At 48.4% G+C, this 21,534-nt stretch overlaps 2 protein-coding genes across 2 annotated transcripts; both read left to right on the top strand.

Annotated features, from left to right (window-relative positions):
- Positions 1–314: 314 nt before the first annotated feature.
- On the top strand, positions 315–545 carry LOC131808227 (small nuclear ribonucleoprotein G-like). Its single transcript, XM_059134213.1, has one exon. It carries the CDS (start codon positions 315–317, stop codon positions 543–545), a length of 231 nt encoding a protein of 76 aa, XP_058990196.1.
- A 5,157-nt stretch (positions 546–5,702) lies between these two features.
- On the top strand, positions 5,703–8,161 carry RHOB (ras homolog family member B). Its single transcript, XM_059132554.1, has one exon. The coding sequence runs from the start codon at positions 6,084–6,086 to the stop codon at positions 6,672–6,674; it is 591 nt and encodes a 196-aa protein (XP_058988537.1). The 5' UTR covers positions 5,703–6,083; the 3' UTR covers positions 6,675–8,161.
- The last annotated feature ends 13,373 nt before the right edge of the window (positions 8,162–21,534 follow it).

Here is a 21,534-nt window from a genome sequence, read left to right as displayed (position 1 = left end):
GAGGGAGTACTCAGGGAGCCACATGGACTTATAGATATGTTATTTTATTTTATTTTACTTTATTTATTTGACACAGAGACAGAGAGAGTACAAGCAGGGGGAGTGGCAGGGAGAGGGAGAGGGAGAAGCAGGTTCCCCGCTGAGCAGGGAGCCCAACGCAGGATTCAATCCCAGGACTCCGGAATCATGACCTGAGCTGAAGGCAAATGCTGAGCCAGACAGGGACCTCCATGTGTGTGATTTAAAATTTTCCAGCCGAGAGGAATGCCACAAATTACATTTGGAGGCACCTTTGAGCTCGCCGAGTAGACACCATGAACAAAGCTTACCCTCTTGAGTTGAAAGAATTTATGGACAAGAAATTATCATGGAAATTAAATGGTGGCAGACATGGCCAAGGAATATTATGTGGGTTCGATCCGTTTATGAATCTTGTGACAGATGAATGTGTGGAGATGGCAAAGAGTGGGCAACAGAACAATACTGGAATGGTGGTAATACAAGGAAAGAGAATGATCATGTTAGAAGCCTTGGAACGAGTATAAACAATGGGTATGTTCATCAGAAGAGATCAACTGCTTCCACATGTCCCCTCTCCACAGTACCTGTTTTACTGCAATATAAAAATCAGGTCGTGTGCATTTTCATATTGAACTTTTTTGTTAAATGAACTTTTATAATAGTAAAAAATTTTTTTCTTGTTATCACGTTAAAAACCATAAAGAGGTAAATTAATTTGAATTATATACCTAAGTATATCCAACACATTAAATCTACTGTCTTTAAAAATATATTCACTATATCTAAAATATTATCATTTCAATATATAATTAATATACAAATTATTAATGGACTGTTTTACATGTTTTTTACATGTTTACAACTTAACTCGGGTGCTAAATATTCATTGAAATTACTCTATCTGTATTTAGATTCTATAAAATTTCCAGTAGGAAAAAGTAGATTCACACACGCAAGTTTTTTCAAACATATGTAAAAGTTTCCTAACAACCGAATTAAGTATCAGGTTTTTGTTTTTTTTTTAATTTCCTTGTGGTTTATATCCGTACTCGTGCAATTCTTTTTTCCCCCATCATTATTGAGATACAATTGACGTAAAACGTTGGGTAAGTTCTAGGCGGACAGGCTTAAAGTATAGATATGATAAACTTATGTATTACAGAATGACCACAGCCACCATGTTAGCTAAGCCCTTGATGATGTCACATAATTGCCGCCTCTTTTTTGTAGTGAGAACATTTATGATCTACTCTCCGAGCAACTTGCAAGTATTAATACAGTATTATTATTATTTTTTAAGATTATTTATTTATTTATTTGACAGATAGATATCACAAGTAGGCAGAGAGGCCAGTAGAGAGAGAGGAAGAGAAGCAGGCTTCCTGCCGAGCAGAGAGCCAGAGGCCTGGCTCCATCCCAGGACCCGGGGACCATGACTGGAGCCAAAGGCAGAGGTTTTAACCCACTGAGCCACCCAGGCGCCCCTTAATATAGTATTATTAACTACAGTCCCCATGCTGCCTGGCAGATCCCTAAAACTTATTTATCTTATAACTGGAGGTTCATACTCCTAGATCAACATCTCCCTGTTTCCTCCACCCTGAATATCAGCTTTTCTATTTCAATTAATTAAAATCAGATAACTTTAAAAACTTAGCTCTTCAGTGGCCTGAGTGGCATTCCAAGTTCTCAACAGCCACATGCAGCTCACGGCTACTGGGACGGAACAAAGCACCATTTTAGAGTGATTGCGAGCTGCCCCACTGCCCACTGCCTACTCCCCTTGACCCGGCCCTGGGCTGGACAGACAGGTGTCCGCTTGATCTGAGCTCAGTGCCCACATTCTGAAGTTTAACAGTTTAGCTGTGGTCATTTTCTCGTGAGCCCAGCCTTCCCTGCCTTAGGCCTGGGTCCCACTGGACCACAATCCCAGGGCGGGAGAGGGATGTTTCACCCGCTGTTGCTCATAGCTGGAGACTTTGGAAAGTAGCCTGAAGGCTCAGCTGTGTAACTCACGGCTGAATGGGCCCAAATGGACCAAAGGGGACCCCCTTGGTTTTCCCAGTGCAATTGCATGGGTGGTTTTCCAAGAGCCTTTCCCTCTCAAAACTCATTGCACTGAGATGGAAGGTTGACAATAGTCCTAGACACTTCAAACTCCTCCTTAAAGTGGAAAAAATTTTTAAAATCAAATGCTGTCAGGAATGTCTATGGCGTTGCTGATTCCCAGTAAAGGCTTATTGGTAAATAAATTATTATTACTTCTAATTATACTGGAATATCCATTAATTCCTTTCTGAATTGAAGAAAAAAGAAGAAGATTTTTGTAGTTAAAGTTGTCTTACATTCCTGTATATTATATTTAGGGTAAGAGAAGTCTATTATTATGTAAATTAGTGAGATTCAATAGCTTTTAATCTCTTTCTTCAAATCTCTTTTAGAAGTTACTAGTTAGGGGCGCCAGGGTGGCTCATAAGTTCAGCTTTGGCTCCTGGGTCTCAGCCTCTCAGATCTTAATCTCAGGGTCATGAGTTCAAGCACTGGTTTGGGCTCCACAGTGTGGAGCCTGCTTGAAAAGAAAAAAAAGTTACTATTTGGGAAAGAATTTTCTTAAGTGTATATGAAAATAGTTGTATGTATGAATAAATATCTATGTGACTATATATATAAATATATATGTGAAGAATTCCTAAAGAATCTATTTGTAAAACTAGAGTTTGACATCCTGTGAAAAAATCTTAAAATAAAAATAGTCATAAAATGCATGCCTTTTAACTAGATAAGACTTTTTATAATCATATCTTCATTATATATATATATATATATTTTTTTTTTTCATTTTCTTTTTTCAAAGGGGAGAAAACAAACAAACCCTGTTAAGACTGCCACGAGGTGGCACTAAAATCTAATGAACATTCCAGTCTCTGGTCTTGTCTGAGAACCGCTGGGGGGTGATTTACAGGATCTGTAGGAAACACTGGACAAAACAAAACAAAACACCCCAAGTAAACGAAACTGAAGATTGGAGATAGATTAACATCTTCCTTTTGTCAGAGGGATCATTTCCCTCTCTCACTGGCGTAGGTGTCTGTCACACAGCGAGTCCATATGTTAATAAAGCTAATTTGTAACATGAATTCTTCTCACGGACCAATCCCTGCCCTTGCCCTTCAGTGGGCGTGTCCTGCGCAGGGAGAGCGGACGCAGGGAGGAGCCTGTCGGGCACATCACCTAGTTTGGAAAAGTTTATCCTGTGAGTGGTGCAGTCTTCAAAGTAGTCCGTTTCCACAGAATTTGTCAACGAATCCCAGACATAAAAATGAACAGCATGAAGAGAACTTGCTGCAGAACACGGATTTTTCTATTTGTTTACTTTGGCATATTTACCAACCGAGTATTTTTAGAAATATTGCGATATTGAAGTCCAGGCTTGGAACACTCATATATTATGTCTGAGGGTCAGGAAATGAGTGAATTGAATCCCTCTTCCTGATTCTTTGTGTCTCAGTTTCTCAAAAAATACATGGTACAAAGTTCTGTTTGATATTTTCTTACTATTTGAAGCTTAAGGACACAGCCAAGTTTCCCAAGCTATATTAAGATAAAGGAAAGCTGTGTTTTAACAATGCAGCTATAAAAGGTTTTGACTAAAACAAAAAATTTAGGTAAGATCTTTCTAATAGACTATGTGAAGAAGAAGAAAAAAGAAGAAGAAGAAGAGGGAAAAAGAAAAGAGAAAAAAAGAAAAAAGATAAGTTTCTGGATGGGAACCTAAACCAATGATCAAAAAAAAAATCCTTCTTTTCTCCTGTGGGATCCCACTGTGGAAAAATTATTTACTTGTTGACAATTTAGTTCCTTAGTTCAGAAAAACAAAACCAGTGGAGCTTATCCAGTATGAGGGGAGGGTGTGGGGGTGTTTCAATATTTTCCCTTTAGGACAGGCTCTAGGGATTATGGCACTACTGTCTTATTTGACTTGTTATGTCTGTGATGTTCATGTAGAGACCCAGACCTCAACATAGGAATTCCACGTGAAAACACCACAGCTTAGTTACAGCCGGCTGTATGGGCTTGGTTGGATGGCTGTTCGTGCAGAGCCTGGAGTCTGAGGTAGGAGACCCCAGAAAGTTCCGAGTTCCTGAGCATTTAGGTGAATTCTCCACAGTCATTTTACTGATTCTTTCATAGGGTCAGGCATCGTGCTAGGGCTTCAAGATGCTGAGGTAAGACAGAATCCTGGCACTCCACCAGCTTCCAGTCTTAGAGAGGGAGGCCGAAATATGAGGCCATAACCTCATGATGATGTGGGGGTCTCTCCTTTGCTGAAAAACCAGTAAGCATCCTTCTGCCTTTGTAATGGATATAGCCCAGTCTGTGCCCGTTGGTACTTCAGCCCTCCATGATTGGCCTCAACCTGAGTTTCAACTCTCGCTCTCTCTCTCTCTCCCTATCAAGGGCAGTCACACTAAGTGAGTCCCTGATTTTAGAGTTTGTCTTATTCTTTCCCACCTCTCTGTTGTTCTCAAGCTCTTTCTTCTTCCAGCCAAGCGCTCCCTCTGTCTCCCTCCTCCCTCTTCTGTCCTATGAAATCCTTTGCCTGAGATCCTTCTAGATCAGACTCTGGGAGAGATCAATCAAGTCCTGGTGTGTAGGAGAAGAGCTAGCACCCCACCAGACACGAATTTGTTGTGTCCTCGCCTGCAAGCTCCCCCTGCCCCCCTCTCTGTCCCCTGCCTCAGGCCTCATCCTCTTCTTGCCCAATGGGGTGAGAGGTGGCTTGGGTTTTATTGTACAATTTACTTCAGGCAGTTCGCAGCCTGACTACCAGGATCTGAATTCATCATTCAATCTTGGGCTGAAGATGCGGTTTTCTGCCTTGTGACTTCCTCCCAATGGACTTGAAGTCCAGCAAACAGCCCCAACCTTCCTTTTTCACCATCCCTCCTGCCCCTAATCTTCCCCTAGAGAAGTAGGGGGCGTGGGTGGAGGGTGGGGAGGAAGAGGGGAGGCGAGAGGACTTGGAAGAGCTGGAGGCTAGACCCAGGCCCACCCAGCTCACACGCAGCTCTTGGCCTTAGGGGTCCAAATCGAGAGCTGTCCCAGGAAGAGCCCCGGGTGGGGGAGTTGGGAGGGGCGGACCAGACCAGGGAAGGGCCGTTTCTGAAAGAAAAGAACAGAACCTTCCCCGGAAACAAACGTGTGTGTCTGCGTGTGTGCCTGTGTTTATTTAAAAACAAAACCGCTTAAAGGAGCCGCTCCCTCCCCCGCAGGTCCGGCCACCGCCGGGAGTTTGCACCCAAGCGGGACAATTGGAGTGGGAGGGAGTCGCCAACGCCCCCACAAAGTGCTGCCTTCTCCCGGAACCGCTCGCCCAGGCCCCGCAGGCTCCAGGCCGCCAGCTCGGGGCCTTGGCCGGGCGCGCAGCAGACGCGGCAAAGGGAGGGAACGCTGGTGCGGCCAGAGCCCCGCAGCGCCAGCCGAGGCGCAGACTCCCCAGTCGCCGCCTCTCCCAGCCCCGCGGCCTGGGCCGTCAATCAAGCTCGGCCGGCCCCGCCCCTGGGCTGCAGCGGGTGCCCAATCAGAGCGAAGCTCCGCAGCGATGAGCTCAGTCGGCTCGTTTCCCATTGGGCGGCTATATTAAGAAAGTGGCCGAACTCTTTAAATAGCGGGCGCTAGGGCCGCAGCCCGCATCTGCCACCGCAGTCTGGCTGTAGTCGAGCGCTCTCCTGTACTCAGGCGAGACCCATAGAAGCCGGGGAGGGGACCAGGCCGGCTCCGCGGTTCCATCCGCCGCTTGCGCACAAAGGCGCGGACCCGGGGCCCGGGGCGAGAAGAGCGGCCACCGCCCGGGAGCAGCGCGGAGACGCACGGCGCGCCCTATGCCCCCGCGCCCCCGCCGCGGCAGCCGGAGCGCCCCGAGAGAACGCGCCGCCGCGGGGCCCGGGTGCAGCTAGCGACCCTCGCCCGCAGCGCGCAGCCCGAGGTGAGCAGTGAGCGGCGAGCGGGACGGCAGCGAGGCGTTCGCGGGGCCCCTCCTGCTGCCCGGGCCCGGCCCGCTCATGGCGGCCATCCGCAAGAAGCTGGTGGTGGTGGGCGACGGCGCGTGTGGCAAGACGTGCCTGCTGATCGTGTTCAGTAAGGACGAGTTCCCCGAGGTGTACGTGCCCACCGTCTTCGAGAACTATGTGGCCGACATCGAGGTGGACGGCAAGCAGGTGGAGCTGGCGCTGTGGGACACGGCGGGCCAGGAGGACTACGACCGCTTGCGGCCGCTCTCCTACCCGGACACCGACGTGATCCTCATGTGCTTCTCCGTGGACAGCCCCGATTCGCTGGAGAACATCCCCGAGAAGTGGGTGCCCGAGGTGAAGCACTTCTGCCCCAACGTGCCCATCATCCTGGTGGCCAACAAGAAAGACCTGCGCAGCGACGAGCACGTCCGCACGGAGCTGGCCCGCATGAAGCAGGAACCCGTGCGCACGGATGACGGCCGCGCCATGGCCGTGCGCATCCAAGCCTACGACTACCTCGAGTGCTCGGCCAAGACCAAGGAGGGCGTGCGCGAGGTCTTCGAGACGGCCACGCGCGCCGCGCTGCAGAAGCGCTACGGCTCCCAGAACGGCTGCATCAACTGCTGCAAGGTGCTATGAGGGCCGCGGCCGCCCTGCCTGCCCCCGCCGGCCGGCGCGGCTCCCCATCTCGGGCCCGATCCCCTGCCCCCCCACCTCGAGCCCGAAGAAGGGGAGACCCGCGGCCCCCAAGGACCCCACCGGACTGCCTGACGTCTGCCTTTCGGCCCGGCAGCTGTGACCCGGCTCCGGCCCTGGCGCCGGGAATCGGCGTGGGAGGCACCGGGCGCCCCCTTTCCAGTGTCTGTGTGTGTCCGGCTGTGTTGCACAGGCCCGGGCGCCTGCCGAGTGCCAAGGGTCCCCTGAGCACCCATTTCTGAAGAGCCAAGCCTCATCAGAGCGTGTGGCTGTGTTTGTTCGAGTCCCCCGCCCCACTTTCACCCACCCCCGCCTCTGGTCCCCGGAGAACAGCTTGGCGCCGGGGTGCAGCCGCGCCCCATCGGATGTTCGCCCGGAACCCAGCGAGCGCCTGCTATCCCTTGTCTGTAACATAGACCGCGGGAACTGCGGGAGGGGAGGGCTGGGGAGGATGGGGTGTTATATAAATATAGATATAATTTTATTTTCGAAGGTAGGATGGTGTATTTAATGGTGGTGGTGGGTGGAGTGACAGGGCTCCAGAAGAGCTCCGGCCCACCCTGGGTCGGGCGCCCATCCAAGCATGAACAGGACTTGGCCATCTTTCCAACCCCCGGGGAAGACATTTGCAACTGCCGCGGGGCTGAGTGGACACAGCTTCCAGACTCTCGTCTCCCGCGGGCCAGCCCCAGGCGAGCCTCTCGCCAGCCCTGGGCAGGAGGAGGGAGAGAGTGCTTTGGGTCGTTTTTTTGCCATAAGCGAACTTTGTGCCTGTCATACAAGTGGAAATTGTTCAGTCCGAGAAACTGATGTTATCTGATTTATTTAAAAACTAAAACTTGTTTTTGTTTTTTTTTTTGGAAATAATTCTTTGCACAATTGTTTTATTGTTTGACACTTAATGCACTTGTCATTTGCATAAGACAGTAGCATTCTGACCACCCTTGTACGCTGTAACCTCATCTACTTCTGATTTTTTTTTTTTTTTAAAGATGTTGACTTTTTAAAAAAGAGGAAAAAGAAACCACTAATTTTTGTTTTGTTTTCTTGAAAAAGTGGCAACACTGTTTTGGGATTTTATTTGTGCACGCATGCACACTGTTTTGATAAAGGGCAGTAACAAGTATTGGGACCTATTTAACCCCCCCCCCTTTTTTTCCCCTCTTCACAAGGCAGTCTCAGAAAGCTATGTGAAATCTTCTCTGCATCTTTGTACAGAGAATGAACCTGCCCCTAGTCTCTCCTTTCTCACCCTCCCTTCCTCACCCAGTGGTACTTCTACTAAATTGTTGTCTTGTTTTGTTATTTTTTAAATAAACTGACAAATGACAAAGTGGTGAGCTTATGATGTTTACATAAAAGTTCTATAAGCTGTGTATACAGTTTTTTATGTAAAATATTAAAAGACTATGATGATGACGTTTATAAAATGGCTCCTGTGATTTAATAGCGTGCAAAAGTTTATCCTCTTGAATTTGGGGCAAAGGGAGACTCCTGCTAGACAAGATGCCTTCTTGCCACTACTCCCATTTTCCTGATAGCATTTGTGGTAAATGAAGCTGAAATCCTTTGGGGCGATGTGTGGGGTTTGGGTGGGCATGGGGGACAAGTTGGTCCTATCCCCATCCCAGAAGATGACTGGTGTACCCGGGCACTCAGTGCCCAAACTTTTGACCTAATTTGACTGTCTGTATGTCTTTAAGACACTGCTTCTAAGTCTGTGGGGCCTTTGCTTCCTACTCCTTGAAACTTAGAAAGCTGTCATTTGTGCATTTTAAATTTAGGTAACCTTTTTTTTGTTAATCACAGGTGTGGGGCTAAGCTCTCTGTCTAGGAGGCTGGTTACTGGCTTCCCTTTACAACCTCAGAGGGTTCCACAGCACTCCATAAGATTGTGGGTTGTTAACTTTTGGGCCAGAGCTCTGGGGTAGAAGCTGGGGAGAGTCGAAATCATGACTTGATCCTTCGATCATCCAATTTTCATCTGTGTGTCTACACAGATGTATTCCAAGTTAAGAAACTGGGCACATCATGGACAGAAGTCTGGGTGTTTGGGGTGGCTGTTCCTTAAAGTTGGGGCAGCCACATTTTGAAATTTAAGCAGGATGAGCTCCAATTTCAGACACTTAGCCAGGGCAAGGGGTCTCAGAACCAGTGGGGGCAGGGGGCCAGTCAGAGTTTTATTTGGAGACCACATTGAAATCCTGCTCCAGGTGGCAGGGCTCAGACCTGCCAGCTCTCAGCAGCTGCTAGGGAAAGCGGCTAATAGTGCCCTCCTCTCTGGATGACCTAAGATGTGGGGTTTTTTTGCTTTTTTTTTTTGTTTTTTTTCTTTTGCAATCATCACTTTCTGGCTTCCTAGCACTCAGCTGCTGCTTCTCCCTATCTCCCCTACACCCCACAGAGACAGAGAAGTTTCCTTTTGAAGTCATTTGCTATAAAGCTTGTGGCTTTAATTCCTGGTCTTTTCCCAGACTCCCAAGGGCTTTTGTTGTGTGAAGCAAACCTGGTTGCTGGTGACCTTTCACCCACTTCAACCTGCCCAGATCGGGGCCTCCAGAGCAGCCAGGCCCTCAGCCCACAGAGGGGAATAGGCCTTCAGACTTTCTCTTCTCCCGTTTTAAAGACAAAACTTCCCATTGAAAAACAAAATGTTGACTCGCAGGTTTTGCAAGGAGCAAATCCTTCTGTACCAGGGAGTGCAGGACTCTGTGGAGAAGAGCTCAGGCCTGGGCTCACTGCCCAGGACTCAGCTTTGTAACCAGCCAAGAGCCTGGAGACCCGGCCCTTTGAAAGGGCCTTTTCTGGGTTTCCTGCCTGCTCAAATCTGCCTGGTACCTATAGCTTCTGTGTTTTTTTAAAAATTTCCTTGTATTTTGGGGAGACAACCACCGAGATGACGCATGGCGGCTTGAGTTATGCTTGTTTTAAAATGCATGGCATTTACTAAATCCTGCCGGAACACACTCTTCTTGCTGCGTTCGGATCCAACTGGAAAATATAAAGACGAATTGCTGTAGGCTGGAAAATCAATTAGGAAAAAGAGGTAAAACATCTGGTGTTACTCTTAGGATATGAAAATTCATTTTGCACATTTAAAATAAATGTGCTGAGTTCATCTAATTGCCTGTTGAGCTGTTTTGTAGAGAATAGTGGGGTGTTTCACTGATCCTGGGCATTTGGTAGCAAGGGGTATTGGCTTGGGTTCTCGTTTAATTTTAAATTGATCTGGGTTGTATTTCTAAGTTCTTTTTCACATGTGTGTTCTTCTTTTTCAGTGTACTTAGGAATCGTGGTTTTCAAACTTACACATGCATCAGAGTGACATGGAGGGCTGGTTAAAACTCAGATGGCTGGGCCTAGCCTGCAGAGTTTCTGATCCAGTAGGTCTGAGGTGGGGTCCAAAAACCTGAATTTCTAGCAAGGTCCTAAGTGATCCTGCTGGACTGGGGACCACACTTTGAGAACCACTGGATCAGAATAAGGGAGAGTCCTTGCTCATGCACAGGGAGGGAAGCCTTCTAGTAGGAAAGTAGCTGAAATTCCTCAGACTGAAGGGGGTCCCTCCCACAGTCCTGACTTCCTTACCCCAGGGGGTACAGCACTTGCTAAAAGCCTCCCTTCTAAGATGAACTACACAGAACCCGCTTATAGCGCTCTGTAATTCATTCAACATTGGCACCTACTTTGTCCAGCGCTGCTGAGATGAGAGATACAAAAGCCAATAGGGCAAGATCCTTGGCCTGGTGGGCCCGGCAATTCCGGGAACGCATTCACTAGTGCTTTGAATACAGCCTGCTCAGACCGAGGCATGAGGCCCAGGGCACAACAGAAACCTGGGAAGTTGGGGAGGGCTTCATGGAGGAGGGGACATTTTAACTGAGTCTAAAAGCAGGGCCCAGTGATGTGAAGGTAGGAGATACAGCTTCTTTGTATTACTGTGGGGCCTGGCCTCTACAGAAAAAAGTTCTCTTGGGTGAGAACTACCTTCTACTTTTAGACCCTCTGGCATGTATTTCTTCAGTGAAGAAAAATGATGTTATGCAGCCAAGACAAACACAGCCGCTCCCCTGCCCTCCCTGTCCACACATAGGCCAGGAGAGAAGTTGGGTGATGATGGTTTCATTGTTTTCTCTGTGCCTTCCAGGGATGCGGAGTGGATACAAGGGGCAGCTTTGTGTTGACTGTGCTCCTGGGAAACATACAGCCTGGGCTCCAGGAGGCTGAAATACCACAAAGGGAGTTTATACTCTAGCCTGTTGGGGGACAGTCCCTTACCACTTTACTTGGTCCATCTTCTGGCTGGAGGGAGAACCTGGGCACTCGTGCTGCTCTCAGCAGCCCCTTTTCTGGCCTGAGTGGTGAGAGTCTGGAGGACCCAGTTCATTCCTTCCTGCTCATTCTTTTACTCATCAGTATTTCCTGTTGGCTAAAAGACTCACTCTGTGCTTAGCATTATACTAAGAGCTTGGGACCCAGTAGACAAGTAGACGGGCATCTTCCATCCCCTCCTAGAGCTTTCCATCTAGCAGGATGTCTGAACAAGTAATAATAACGATGATAATGAGACCTAGTATTTATTGGCTTTGCATCAGGTCCTATTCTAAGCTCTTCATCTGTATCATTTAATTTAATTTCTGTATTAGTTATCTGTTGTTGCATAACAGATTATCTCAAAACTTGGTGGCTCAGAACATTTATTATCTCTCAGTTTCTGTGAGTCAGGAATCTACAGCTTGCTGTGGCTAAGGGTCTGGCTCAGGGTCTCTCCTAAAATTGTAAGCAACATGTTGGCTGGGACTTGATTTATCTCCAGGCTCCCCTGGGGAAGGATCTGTTCTCCAGCTCCCTCACTTGGCTGCTGGCAGGATTCCGTTCTCACTGGCTGAAGCCACGTTCAGCTCCCTGCCATGTAGGCCTCTCCGTAGGGCAGTCACAACACGGAAGCTTACTCTATCAGAGCCGGTGAGAGAGGAGAGCCAGAGGAAGGAAGAGTGTGGGCAAGACAGCCGTGCAAATCCTCCATAATCTAATCTTGGAAGTAACATTCCATTACTTTGGCTGTAATCTCTTTATTAGAAGCGAGGAACTGGGTCCAGTGCTCAGTCAGTGGGAGGGCATTACCCAAGGGCATGCACCCCAGAAGGCGGGACTATTGGGAGCCATTTTGTTTTTTTCTCTTTTGGGGTGAGCCATTTTAGAAGCAGTATACCATAATTTCTATGACCACATAGAGCGGTGCTGTTATCATTACTTCCTGGTGGGATTACTGAGCCTTAAAATGTTAGACAACTAGCTCATGGTCACAGAACTCATACGGATTTGAACCCAGGCTCTCTGGCTCTGGGATGTCAACTATGTATATGGTGGGCTACTGATTTTAGAAAAACAATCTCCCTGATTGCAGTGTGGAGGAGGGACTGAAGCCAGGGCAGGAAGGTCAGTGAGGAAGACTTCTTCCTAGTCCTGGTCCAGACCTGAACCAAGGCACCAGCATGGGGAAGAGAGGGCAGATCGGAAAGGCATCCAGGAGGTAGGAGATACAGGAATATGAGTCGGGGGCACCATGCTGATCCCTAGGATTCTGGCTTGAGTGACATTGAGGATGCTGATGCCATTATTTAAGGTAAGAATAAGCAAGGATGGACTGATCTGGAGTCAGGGCTCCGGAAGTCCGTGTTGAGTATGGTTTTATATGTGCCTGCTATGGGCTACCTTTGGATGAACACCACCTTTCTGGTTCTCACCTTCCTTCTCAGACCACAATCCATGTACTTCCTCTGCAGTTAGACTAGTGTGTGCTGTTCAGGTCTTGGGGAAAGGCTGCAATCTATATGGATGAGGAAAGTCTCCCCTGAAGGGAGGAGACATTCATCAGATCAACCTTCCTTGGAAAAAGCAAGTACTGGGAGATCGGTCTTAGAAAGTTGCATTTAGGAAACAGGGAAAGGGAGCTCCTTTGTCTTCCGAAGAACTGCTTTAGGTGATTTTAAGAATTTGCTGGGTGGTGATGTGCTGTGGATTGGGGAGGAGACTTCTGCTCTAGGTGGGTGGCCAGGTTAGGCGGGGACCCCATGAGGGCCATCCAGGACAGTGGTCTTCAGGAGAAGCCATATCCAACAGCTGATTGTTAAGTTACACATGGTGAGTTAAAATTCTCATCTGTTTTTTTTTTTTTTAAGATATTTATTTATTTGGAAGAGAGAGGGTGCATGAGTGGGGGGAGGGGCAGAAGGCCAGGGAAAGAGAGAATTTCAAGCAGACTCTGTGGTGAGCATGGAGCCTGATATGGGGCTCGATCTCATGACCCTGAAATTCTGACCTCAGCTGAAACCAAGAGTCAGATGCTCAACCAACTCAGCCACCCAAGCTCCTCAAATACCCTTTTGTTCTTTTGGAACCTTCAATAAAGTCTCGCTAAATGTTCTAGCCAGGATTTAGCTCTGCTTCAAATAATATCATCTGTGTCTGGACAGGTGGGAAAGAGAAGCAGCACTTCTGAGAACCCTAGCATGGTGGTTTCATCTGGAATTGGAACAGGCATCCCCAGGATAAAAAGCATTCTGGGATAAGATTTGTGGTCCTGACGGTCAACTGTCCTTCTCTGCATGGAGACTTGTTTCCTCATTGCCAGCCACAAGTCAGGATGCCCATGTGGGACCACCTGGCACATGGGTGGACGGACTCATGGGCCAGCTGAGCAAAGAGAGAGCCGTCAGGGCCCAGGCAGCGGTGGAAGTCTTGGAGAAGGGAGAAGATGCCCCGGGAAGAGTATGTGGAGAGAGAGGAGACTGGAAGCCAGATCTTAAGCTCCATGAGGAGCCTAGAGGCCATGTCTGCTGTGCCATTGCTGTGTCCCTAATGCCCATTATGGTGCTTGGAAAGAACTGCAGGATGAATGAATGAATAATGAATGAAGGAATGAATGAAAGAATAAATTAAAAACAAGACAGAAATTTAGGGACAACCAACTTCCTTAAAAAAAAAAAAGATTTATTTATCTATTTTGGGGGCAGTGTCAGAGAATCTCAAGCAGACTCCCCACTGAGCACAGAGCCCAATGTGGGGCTCGACCACGCCCCTGAGATCATGACCTGAGCCGAAATCAAGAGCTGGATGCTTAACTGACTGAACCACCTCAGCGTGTGCTATCAGGTCATGCTCTGTAGGGAACACCAGCTTCTAAGAGACCTGAGGAAATGACAGAGATTTCGAACAGCTGCTGTGGGGAAATAGGGGGGGGTGATTACATAATGGCTGGGTCTGCATAGAGGTTCCAGTGGTCCTTAGGTGCCTGGGAAGAAGGAAGCAGGGAAACTGCCATTTTGACATGAGTTATGTGTGACGCAGCGGTGACGAGTAATGAGCAATTTTTATCGGAGGGGCTGAGTCTGGGGAGGTTCAGAAAGTGTTCCCATAAGGCAGGGCTTTGGGCCCTGACAATACCAACTGAGAGGAGGCCTTCTCAGGCCCCCACAGAAGCTTGGCCCTACAAGCTGCCTGGGGAAGTACTCGCAGAGATCCTGGGACAAGCAGGCAGGAGCACATTTCCAAGGCTGTAGGCCGTCCTCCCCAGGACCACCTGCATGGCTGGATGTGTGCAACCGCAGGGACTGTAGGCCGAGCATTGGGCGCTGGAGGAAGAGGGGTGGCTTTGGATCCTGGTTTGGGAGCCTGGCATGAATGGCCCATGTTTTCCATTTTAGAAATTGTGACCCGAAAGTACAATTCGAAGGGCTATGGAGCCAGACCTTGGGCTTTTACGACTCTAGGACCTCTGTCCCTTGGCTGTCATTGAGAGCTGTTTTTCTTCTCTCTTGAATCCTGAAAAGGGAAGAAACAAATGTTACCAGAAGCAAGTTTCTCATCACTTGGTTAATGATTGATTTCATTTCATTCCAGAACTTGTTTGACCTTTGGGTAAACAGTTGAAACCTTCTGGAGGCACCTAAAAGGAATGCAGGAATGCATTTGCTTTTTAATGGCAGAAAGATTATAAATGGGACTCTGACAGAATAAAAAGTATTATTTATACGAGTGCTAACAAAAAGTCACTTGTAAAACACACATTCTTCAGCAGTCGCCAAATAAGGGAAAGTGTGATATCTGGTCACATACCCAGGCTGACCCTAAATGGGAGGATCTATCTATCCATCCCCTTCTCTAGACTGAACGATATTGTGGCTACAGATTTCTTCTAAGGAAGTCTAGAATCGTAGGCCACATGGAGATCCAGACTCCATGCACAAGATAACAGCAACATAAATTAGCCAGCCTGGTTTCTCAGAAGGTGTGTTTAGCTCTGCCAAGGGAGAATTGTTCAAAGTTTTTACTTCATGGGTAATGGTAGAAATCACAGACTGTAGAGTTGGTTCCCTGCCAAGTTGGAAAGAACAAAGATGAACTGCAAGGAAGGCCATAAACAACTCAAAGGGAAAAGGGGTGCTAATCAGACTTAGAAAGCCATGAGTTTTCCAGGAGGCTGAGCTGGTCCAGCCTGCTTCCGGGACACGGCGACCAACTAGAAAGCAGCCTCACCAGTTAGCCAAGAAAATTCAGAAGGCTCAGCATCCTCCTAAGATTGACTCATGAGAGATTGAGAGAACAAGTGGGAGGAGGGGCAGAGGGAGAAGCAGACTCCCTGCAGAATGGAGAGCCCGACACGGGACTCAATCCCAGGACCCTGGGATCATGACCTGAGATGAAAGCAGACCCTTAATTGACTGAGCCACCCAGGTGCTCTCCATCTGTGCATTTTTGGGCCAATTGCTTTTATTCTCGACCACCTCAGGTTTTCTATTTGTAGGATGGAAATAATTTTGAAGATTAAATAAGATCAACCCAAGTACTCGGCAGAGAGCCCAGCTTATCCTAAGTCCTCAGTAAATCTTGGTTACGTTCCCTCTAGTGGGTTCATCTTAGCACTTGAACCACCAATTCAGAGGTGGAATAAATGTCCTGCATAAGGGAGTATATAATAGTAACTCTTGTTTGTCAAGAGTTTCTTTTTTTCAACTGTAGCCTCCTCGAGGTGTCACATCATTCTTGCAACCTCAGCGTCTCGAGTAGGGTCTGGTACAGAGTAGGTGCTTGGCTAAGTGATTGAAGAATAGCTTGAATAAACTGGAGATTGTCTGGATTGCACAGGGTGAATGCGCATCAGGAAGGAAGCACCCACCACTGGGGGTCCAGAGGACGTGGTAGCGGGAACTGAGCCCCTGAGTGCTGAGGGAGGTCAGGGAAGCAGGTGGCTTTCTTCCTAGGAGCACGGTGTTCACGAGTCCTCAGCAGAGGCTGGATGGACCCTGTATCAGTCTGTTGACCAAGGAGACATAGACTGAAGAGCCGGGTGGCTAGGGCCCAGAGCCAGGGAGAGCCTGCCCAGCCCCACCTTCCTGACATGGATGGCCACAGATGGATGGGGAGTTGATAACTTTTACAGGTGAAGCAAATGCCGGGCAAAATGCTGATAACGCCTATGCGATCAAGAAAGTATGCTGGAAAGATCCAGCCATTATACTGTGTGTGTGTGTGAGCATGACCCAGGAGTTAGCTGCTGCATTTGTAACCTGAGAAGGCAAGTTCCTGCCTTTATGAGCTCAGCAAAACCAACAGACTCCAGCATGGAAAGGCACAACAAAGAAATGAGGAGACTTGATCATCTGACCACAGCGCCTCTGAGAGCAAGAGCCCAGAGCTCTGTTTCTGCAGGAATGTGCCCAGTGCACCAAGGGAGCTGGTAATCGCTTTAGGTCTGGGCAAACTGGTTTTCTGGGCATGAGGTGGGAGCTGAGCTTACCTGGACTGCAGGATTTGACTAGAGGAGAGGCCCTTTGTTTGGGGTTGGCTCCAGTTTTTGTTTTTGTTTTGGTTTGGTTTTACTTTCTTGTTAAATAAGAACAAAACTTGTATTGTCTGGTCAGAAGCCCAGGGCAGGGGAGTGGTAGGGAAATTGTCACTCAGAGGTAAACTCCCCACATTTCAGGTTTTTCAGAGAGCCGACCCCAAACTTGAGTTTCTGGTCATGCCTGACCTTGATGGGACGTGGGGCAGTATCCTGGGGAGGGCTGGCTGCTGAGTAGAGACTTGGCCAGCTGGCTTTGGCAGGTTTTCTCCAAGCGACTTGGAAATAGAGGTCTGAATTGACTCAACTGTGCCAGATTCCAAGTTCTGAAGAGTCTGGGCCATGCTTGGGATCTGTGGCCTGATGGCTTCTAGGCTGGTGGAGACTGTTCTGTGGTGGTCAGTGGTAGGAGGCGAGGCCAGGCATGGTTCCTTGGCTTACCTTGTTTGGAAGCAGAAAGTCGATTTCAGAGTTGGGGCTGGAAATAGGCTTCTGGGAAATATCCCTGAGGGTCCTGGGACACATCTTCTTCAAACCACAGGAAGATTTGTCAGGCCCCTCCTTCGTGACCAGACCAAGAGCTGAAATGTCATTTGAGTTCAAGTAGATCTGACTTGGCCTCCTGGAGGGAGTGGCCTAGCCTATCAGATCCTGGTGGTCCAGGAATCAGAGAGCTAGAGGCTTAACTGATCAGGACCACCAGGAATGGGGTTCAGGGCCTGAGGAAAAACTTTTGGGATCCCTCCCAAAGACAGACAGGCTCTGAGTAGGATTTAAAAAGCTCTTCCTCAAGGAATGACCAGGGTTTCCTCTTTTGGGAAAACCTCCTGCTTCCTATACATAGTCATTGTGCCCTTAGGAGCTAAAGCCCACCTTGACTGAGCTCATCCTCCGAGGTCTGTGCTGCTCGGGGCCCAGATCTGGTGCGAGGGCGACCATGTGAATGCATATTCTCTTTCATCTGCTTCCTAAAGTGAAGGTCCCGTGCCTCCCCTTTCTCTCCATCATCCCTCACCATACCCTGGCTTCCCCAAACTTTCACAGAAAAGCTGGTTGGAAAGCATCAGGACCATGCTTGGGAAATCACCGAAAGGCTGCGCAGTCCATTCCACACACATGGATTGGACACCTACTGTGTGCTGGTCCTACATGAGCAGGTGCTGGGGGGAGAGGAGAGCACCCTGCTACCCTCCCCACCCCTGGGACCTCTCTGAGGTGACGCTCCTTTCCACATCTGGGTATTTCACTGAACGGGGGCAGGGCTGCCACAATTAGAAGGCTCTAGTATTCGCTTCTGGATAATGAACATGCAATTAGTTTTTCCATTTCTTGTGAGTAGTGGCTGCTTCTCTGGGACTTTGGGGCCTCGCTGGGTGTTGTACTGCAGGCCGTGGAGTAAACATCGCTTCCTATGGGCAGCCTCCTCTTGACCTTTCAAGACCGGGTAAGAGGGCCCCTCTGTGTGTCCTCTAACACCTCGCCTTATCCTTATCTCGACACTTATCCACAATATTGCAGAAACCACGTGCCAGCCTGTGAGATCCTGGCAGCCGAGACGGTGCCAGTGCGCTGGCTGGGTTGCTGAAGGTGTCCAGTGTGCTTCTGGGAGTGACAGCTATGGGTCAAGTCTGTGGGATTCTTGGGGGCAGAACCAATAGAAAATCAAAAGGCAGATTTGGGCTCAAAAGAGAAAAAGAATACTACAGCAGTCAGAACAGTCTAAAAGGTCATGAGTCAAAGGTCATGAGCTCCCTGTCGTGGAACATGTTCATGCCACAGCTGGAGGACTCTGGGCCAAAACGTGTGGGGGATTTCAAGTACCAGATGGTGGAGCTCTCAGGAAGCAAGCCCCACTGATGTTGTCCCCAGGGGCTGAGGGGGTCTTGAGTGAGCTGGGGGTGCTCCTCAGAGAGGCCCCCATGAAGGGACAGCTTGAGTTTTGTTCCCACACAGTCTTCCAAGCAGAGATCAAATGTCATTGGTCTTTCCTGACTTCCTCAATCTCCCTCTTCTGCTCAAGACACATTGTTTCTGCCTTTCCTACCATCCTGATCCCTCTTTAGTGGAGTCTTTAATTACATGACTCCCACCTAAAATGTGATCTTTTGGAGTCTAAGGACCCATCTTTTTTTTTTTTTTTTTTTTTTTAATGTTGTGTTAGTCACTATACAGTACATCATTAGTTTTTGATGCAGTGTTCCATGACTCACTGTTTGTGTGTAACACCCAGTGCTCATTGCTGTACGTGCCTTCAAAACTCATCCCCGGGCTCACCGTCCCCACCCCCCTCCCCTCCAAACCCTCAGTCTATTTCCTGGACTCCATAGTCTCTCATGGCTCGTCTTCCCCTCTGATTTTCCCGGCCTCTTCATTTTTTCCTTCCTTCTCCTAATGTCCTCCATGTTATTCCTATGTTCCACAAATAAGTGAAACCATATGCTAATTTATTTTCTCTGCTTGACTTATTTCATTCAGCATAATCTCCTCCAGTTCCATCTGTGTCAATGCAAATGTTGGGTATTCGTCCTTTCTGATAGCTGCGTAATTTTCCATCGTATATATGAACCACACCTTCTTCATCCATTCGTCCGTTGAAGGGCATCTCAGCTCCTTCCACAGTTTGGCTGTTGTGGCCATTGCTGCTATGAACATTGGGGTACAGATGGCCCTTCTTTTCACTACATTCATCCATTGAAGGGCATCTTGGTTTCTTTCCACAGTTTGGCGACTGTGGCCATTGCTGCTATGAACACTGAGGTGCATTTGGCCCTTCTTTTCACTACATCTGTATCTTTGGGGTATATGCCCAGAAGTACAATTACTGGGTCATAGGGAAGCTCTATTTTTAATTTCTTAAGGAATCTCCACGCTGTTTTCCAAAGTGACTGCACCAACTTGCATTCCCGCCAACAGGGTAAGAGGGTTCCCCTTTCTCCACAACCTCTCCAACATTTCTTGTTTCTTGCCTAAGGATGCATCTTATAATTATTTGTACCCAAGCCACCCAAACCTGGGCCCGGCCCAAGCACTGAATGAGCTTGAACAACGGACTCCATGAGGACCTACCATGGGAGACCTGCTTGCTTTGCTCTGCAGACGACCAGCAGTGTATGTGAGAAACCTTCAAGGAACAATCTCGTATTGAACCGTATGACTTTCAGGGACAGCCGTTTCATGAAGGAGCTCCCACGGAGTCTGCCGGCCAGCAAGCCAGCTCTGGCAGGTTTGGGGAGGTCGGGAGCAACATGCTTCTTCCTCTGCTTGAATGTAAGCGCCCCGAAGGCCTCGCCTTTGATCACCGCTGGGTGCCTTGCACCAGGTCAATGCTCCATACACATCTGCAGAATGGGAGCATTTCAGTTGCTCGAGTTCATTTTCTTAGAGCCAATGGAAATGCTGTTGATGATTAACTTGTCCTCAGACTGTGAAGCTGAATTGCCATGAGAAGGACTTGCACAGACTCAGAGCCAGAGCCGGCTTCATGGGCATGTAATGCTGTGGCCATCTCGAGATTTTCAATTTTTGCACAGGAAGCCCATGGTTTTTCAATGATGGATCCCTAAGCTATGTAGCCCCCAGGAGTGGATGCTGTCGACCTGCAACAGGGACCCGCAGAAGCAAGGAAGCATCTTCGGCTCTGGAAACCCACCTGGCAAACTGACTTGCCTTGTAGCCTCTGGGCTATTCCTGGGGGACCCCTGGGCAGCCGTTCAGGTTTGTCTCCTATGTCCTGCCTGATCCGAGTCCATAGCTGTTTCTCTTGCTTAGCTCTGTCTGACCTGAAGTGACTTCAAGGACGGGGGGGCAGCCATAGCTCATGACCTCACACCTCTTGTCACTGCCAGCATGTGGTCATTGGTCTGGGGAGGGCTTTTTCCCTACCAGTTGGACACTCGTGTTGTGACATACTTGGTAAACAGGTCTCATCGGCCTGCTTCTCCCATGACCTGCCCCCGCCCCAAGCCTTTCAAGGAATTTAGGGCATTTTGCTGGCTTGGCTAGAAGACATTAAGTGGTGCCCCCTAGAATACCCTTTGCTGATGCCAATCACTTTCCAGTTCTTTAGGGCTGAATTCAAGGAACCTTCTAGCTAAGAATGATTTTACAGAGAACCGGAGCACCTTCTCAGGGTGGGCTGATTTTTCTCTCCCTCTTGCTGAAGGACTTTGATCTTGGTGGGATGGGGCCCAAAGCCAAGTTCATTTCTCTTAGGGAGGCCACCAAGTTTTTAGGCCCATAGGGTAGTGGGTGGCAGAGTCTCATAGGAGAATATCTTTCCATCCCAGAGATATGCACCCGCTGGGTGTCTCTCAGCATGAACCAGTCATTGGTAAAGTCACATTTGACCCTGAGAAATGCCACCTTCCTCTCCCCTGGAACACAAGATAGGGAGGGGGGCTGGGCTTTGGAAAAGGGACTCCAAAACCCATATGTATACTGCTCAGTTTCTGTTGCTCTATTTCTTGGTACTCTGGGATGGAGCCCAGGATGGACCAAGCAGGGCTCACGATTTCCTCAAAAGGTGGTTTCTCTGAGTTTCCAGGTTTACTCAGGGTGTCCAAGGAGCAGTTGTGAATGAGTTCCTGGCAATGTTCCTCCTGGCTCAGGTAGGCCTCTCTAACAGGACAGGTGCATATCAGGCTTCTAAAGGTGGCCAAGGCTAGTTCTTTACCTTTGCTCCTGCTTCTTGGGAAACAAACAAACAAACAAACAGAAAAAAAAAAAAAAGGGAATTCAAGTTAAGGAATATAAAAAAGAAGATTGTGAATGTTATTTTTACATCGAAGCTGATGTCATTAGAATTACTATTATTTTCTGTAAAACGGTGTTGTTTTTCATTCCCTTATACTACTGGATGTGGGAGCGAGGTCAGAGGTCATTCAACCTGACCCCATCATTTTAAAGATGGAAAACTGAGGTCCATGGGGGCTGGGGGCTGCCCAGCATCACATAGCTCAG

This window comes from Mustela lutreola, chromosome 9 (assembly GCF_030435805.1).
Source record: "Mustela lutreola isolate mMusLut2 chromosome 9, mMusLut2.pri, whole genome shotgun sequence".
Taxonomy (NCBI): domain Eukaryota; kingdom Metazoa; phylum Chordata; class Mammalia; order Carnivora; family Mustelidae; genus Mustela; species Mustela lutreola.
The sequence above is the reverse complement of the archived record's forward strand: the minus strand, read 5'-3'. Positions and strand labels throughout refer to the sequence as shown.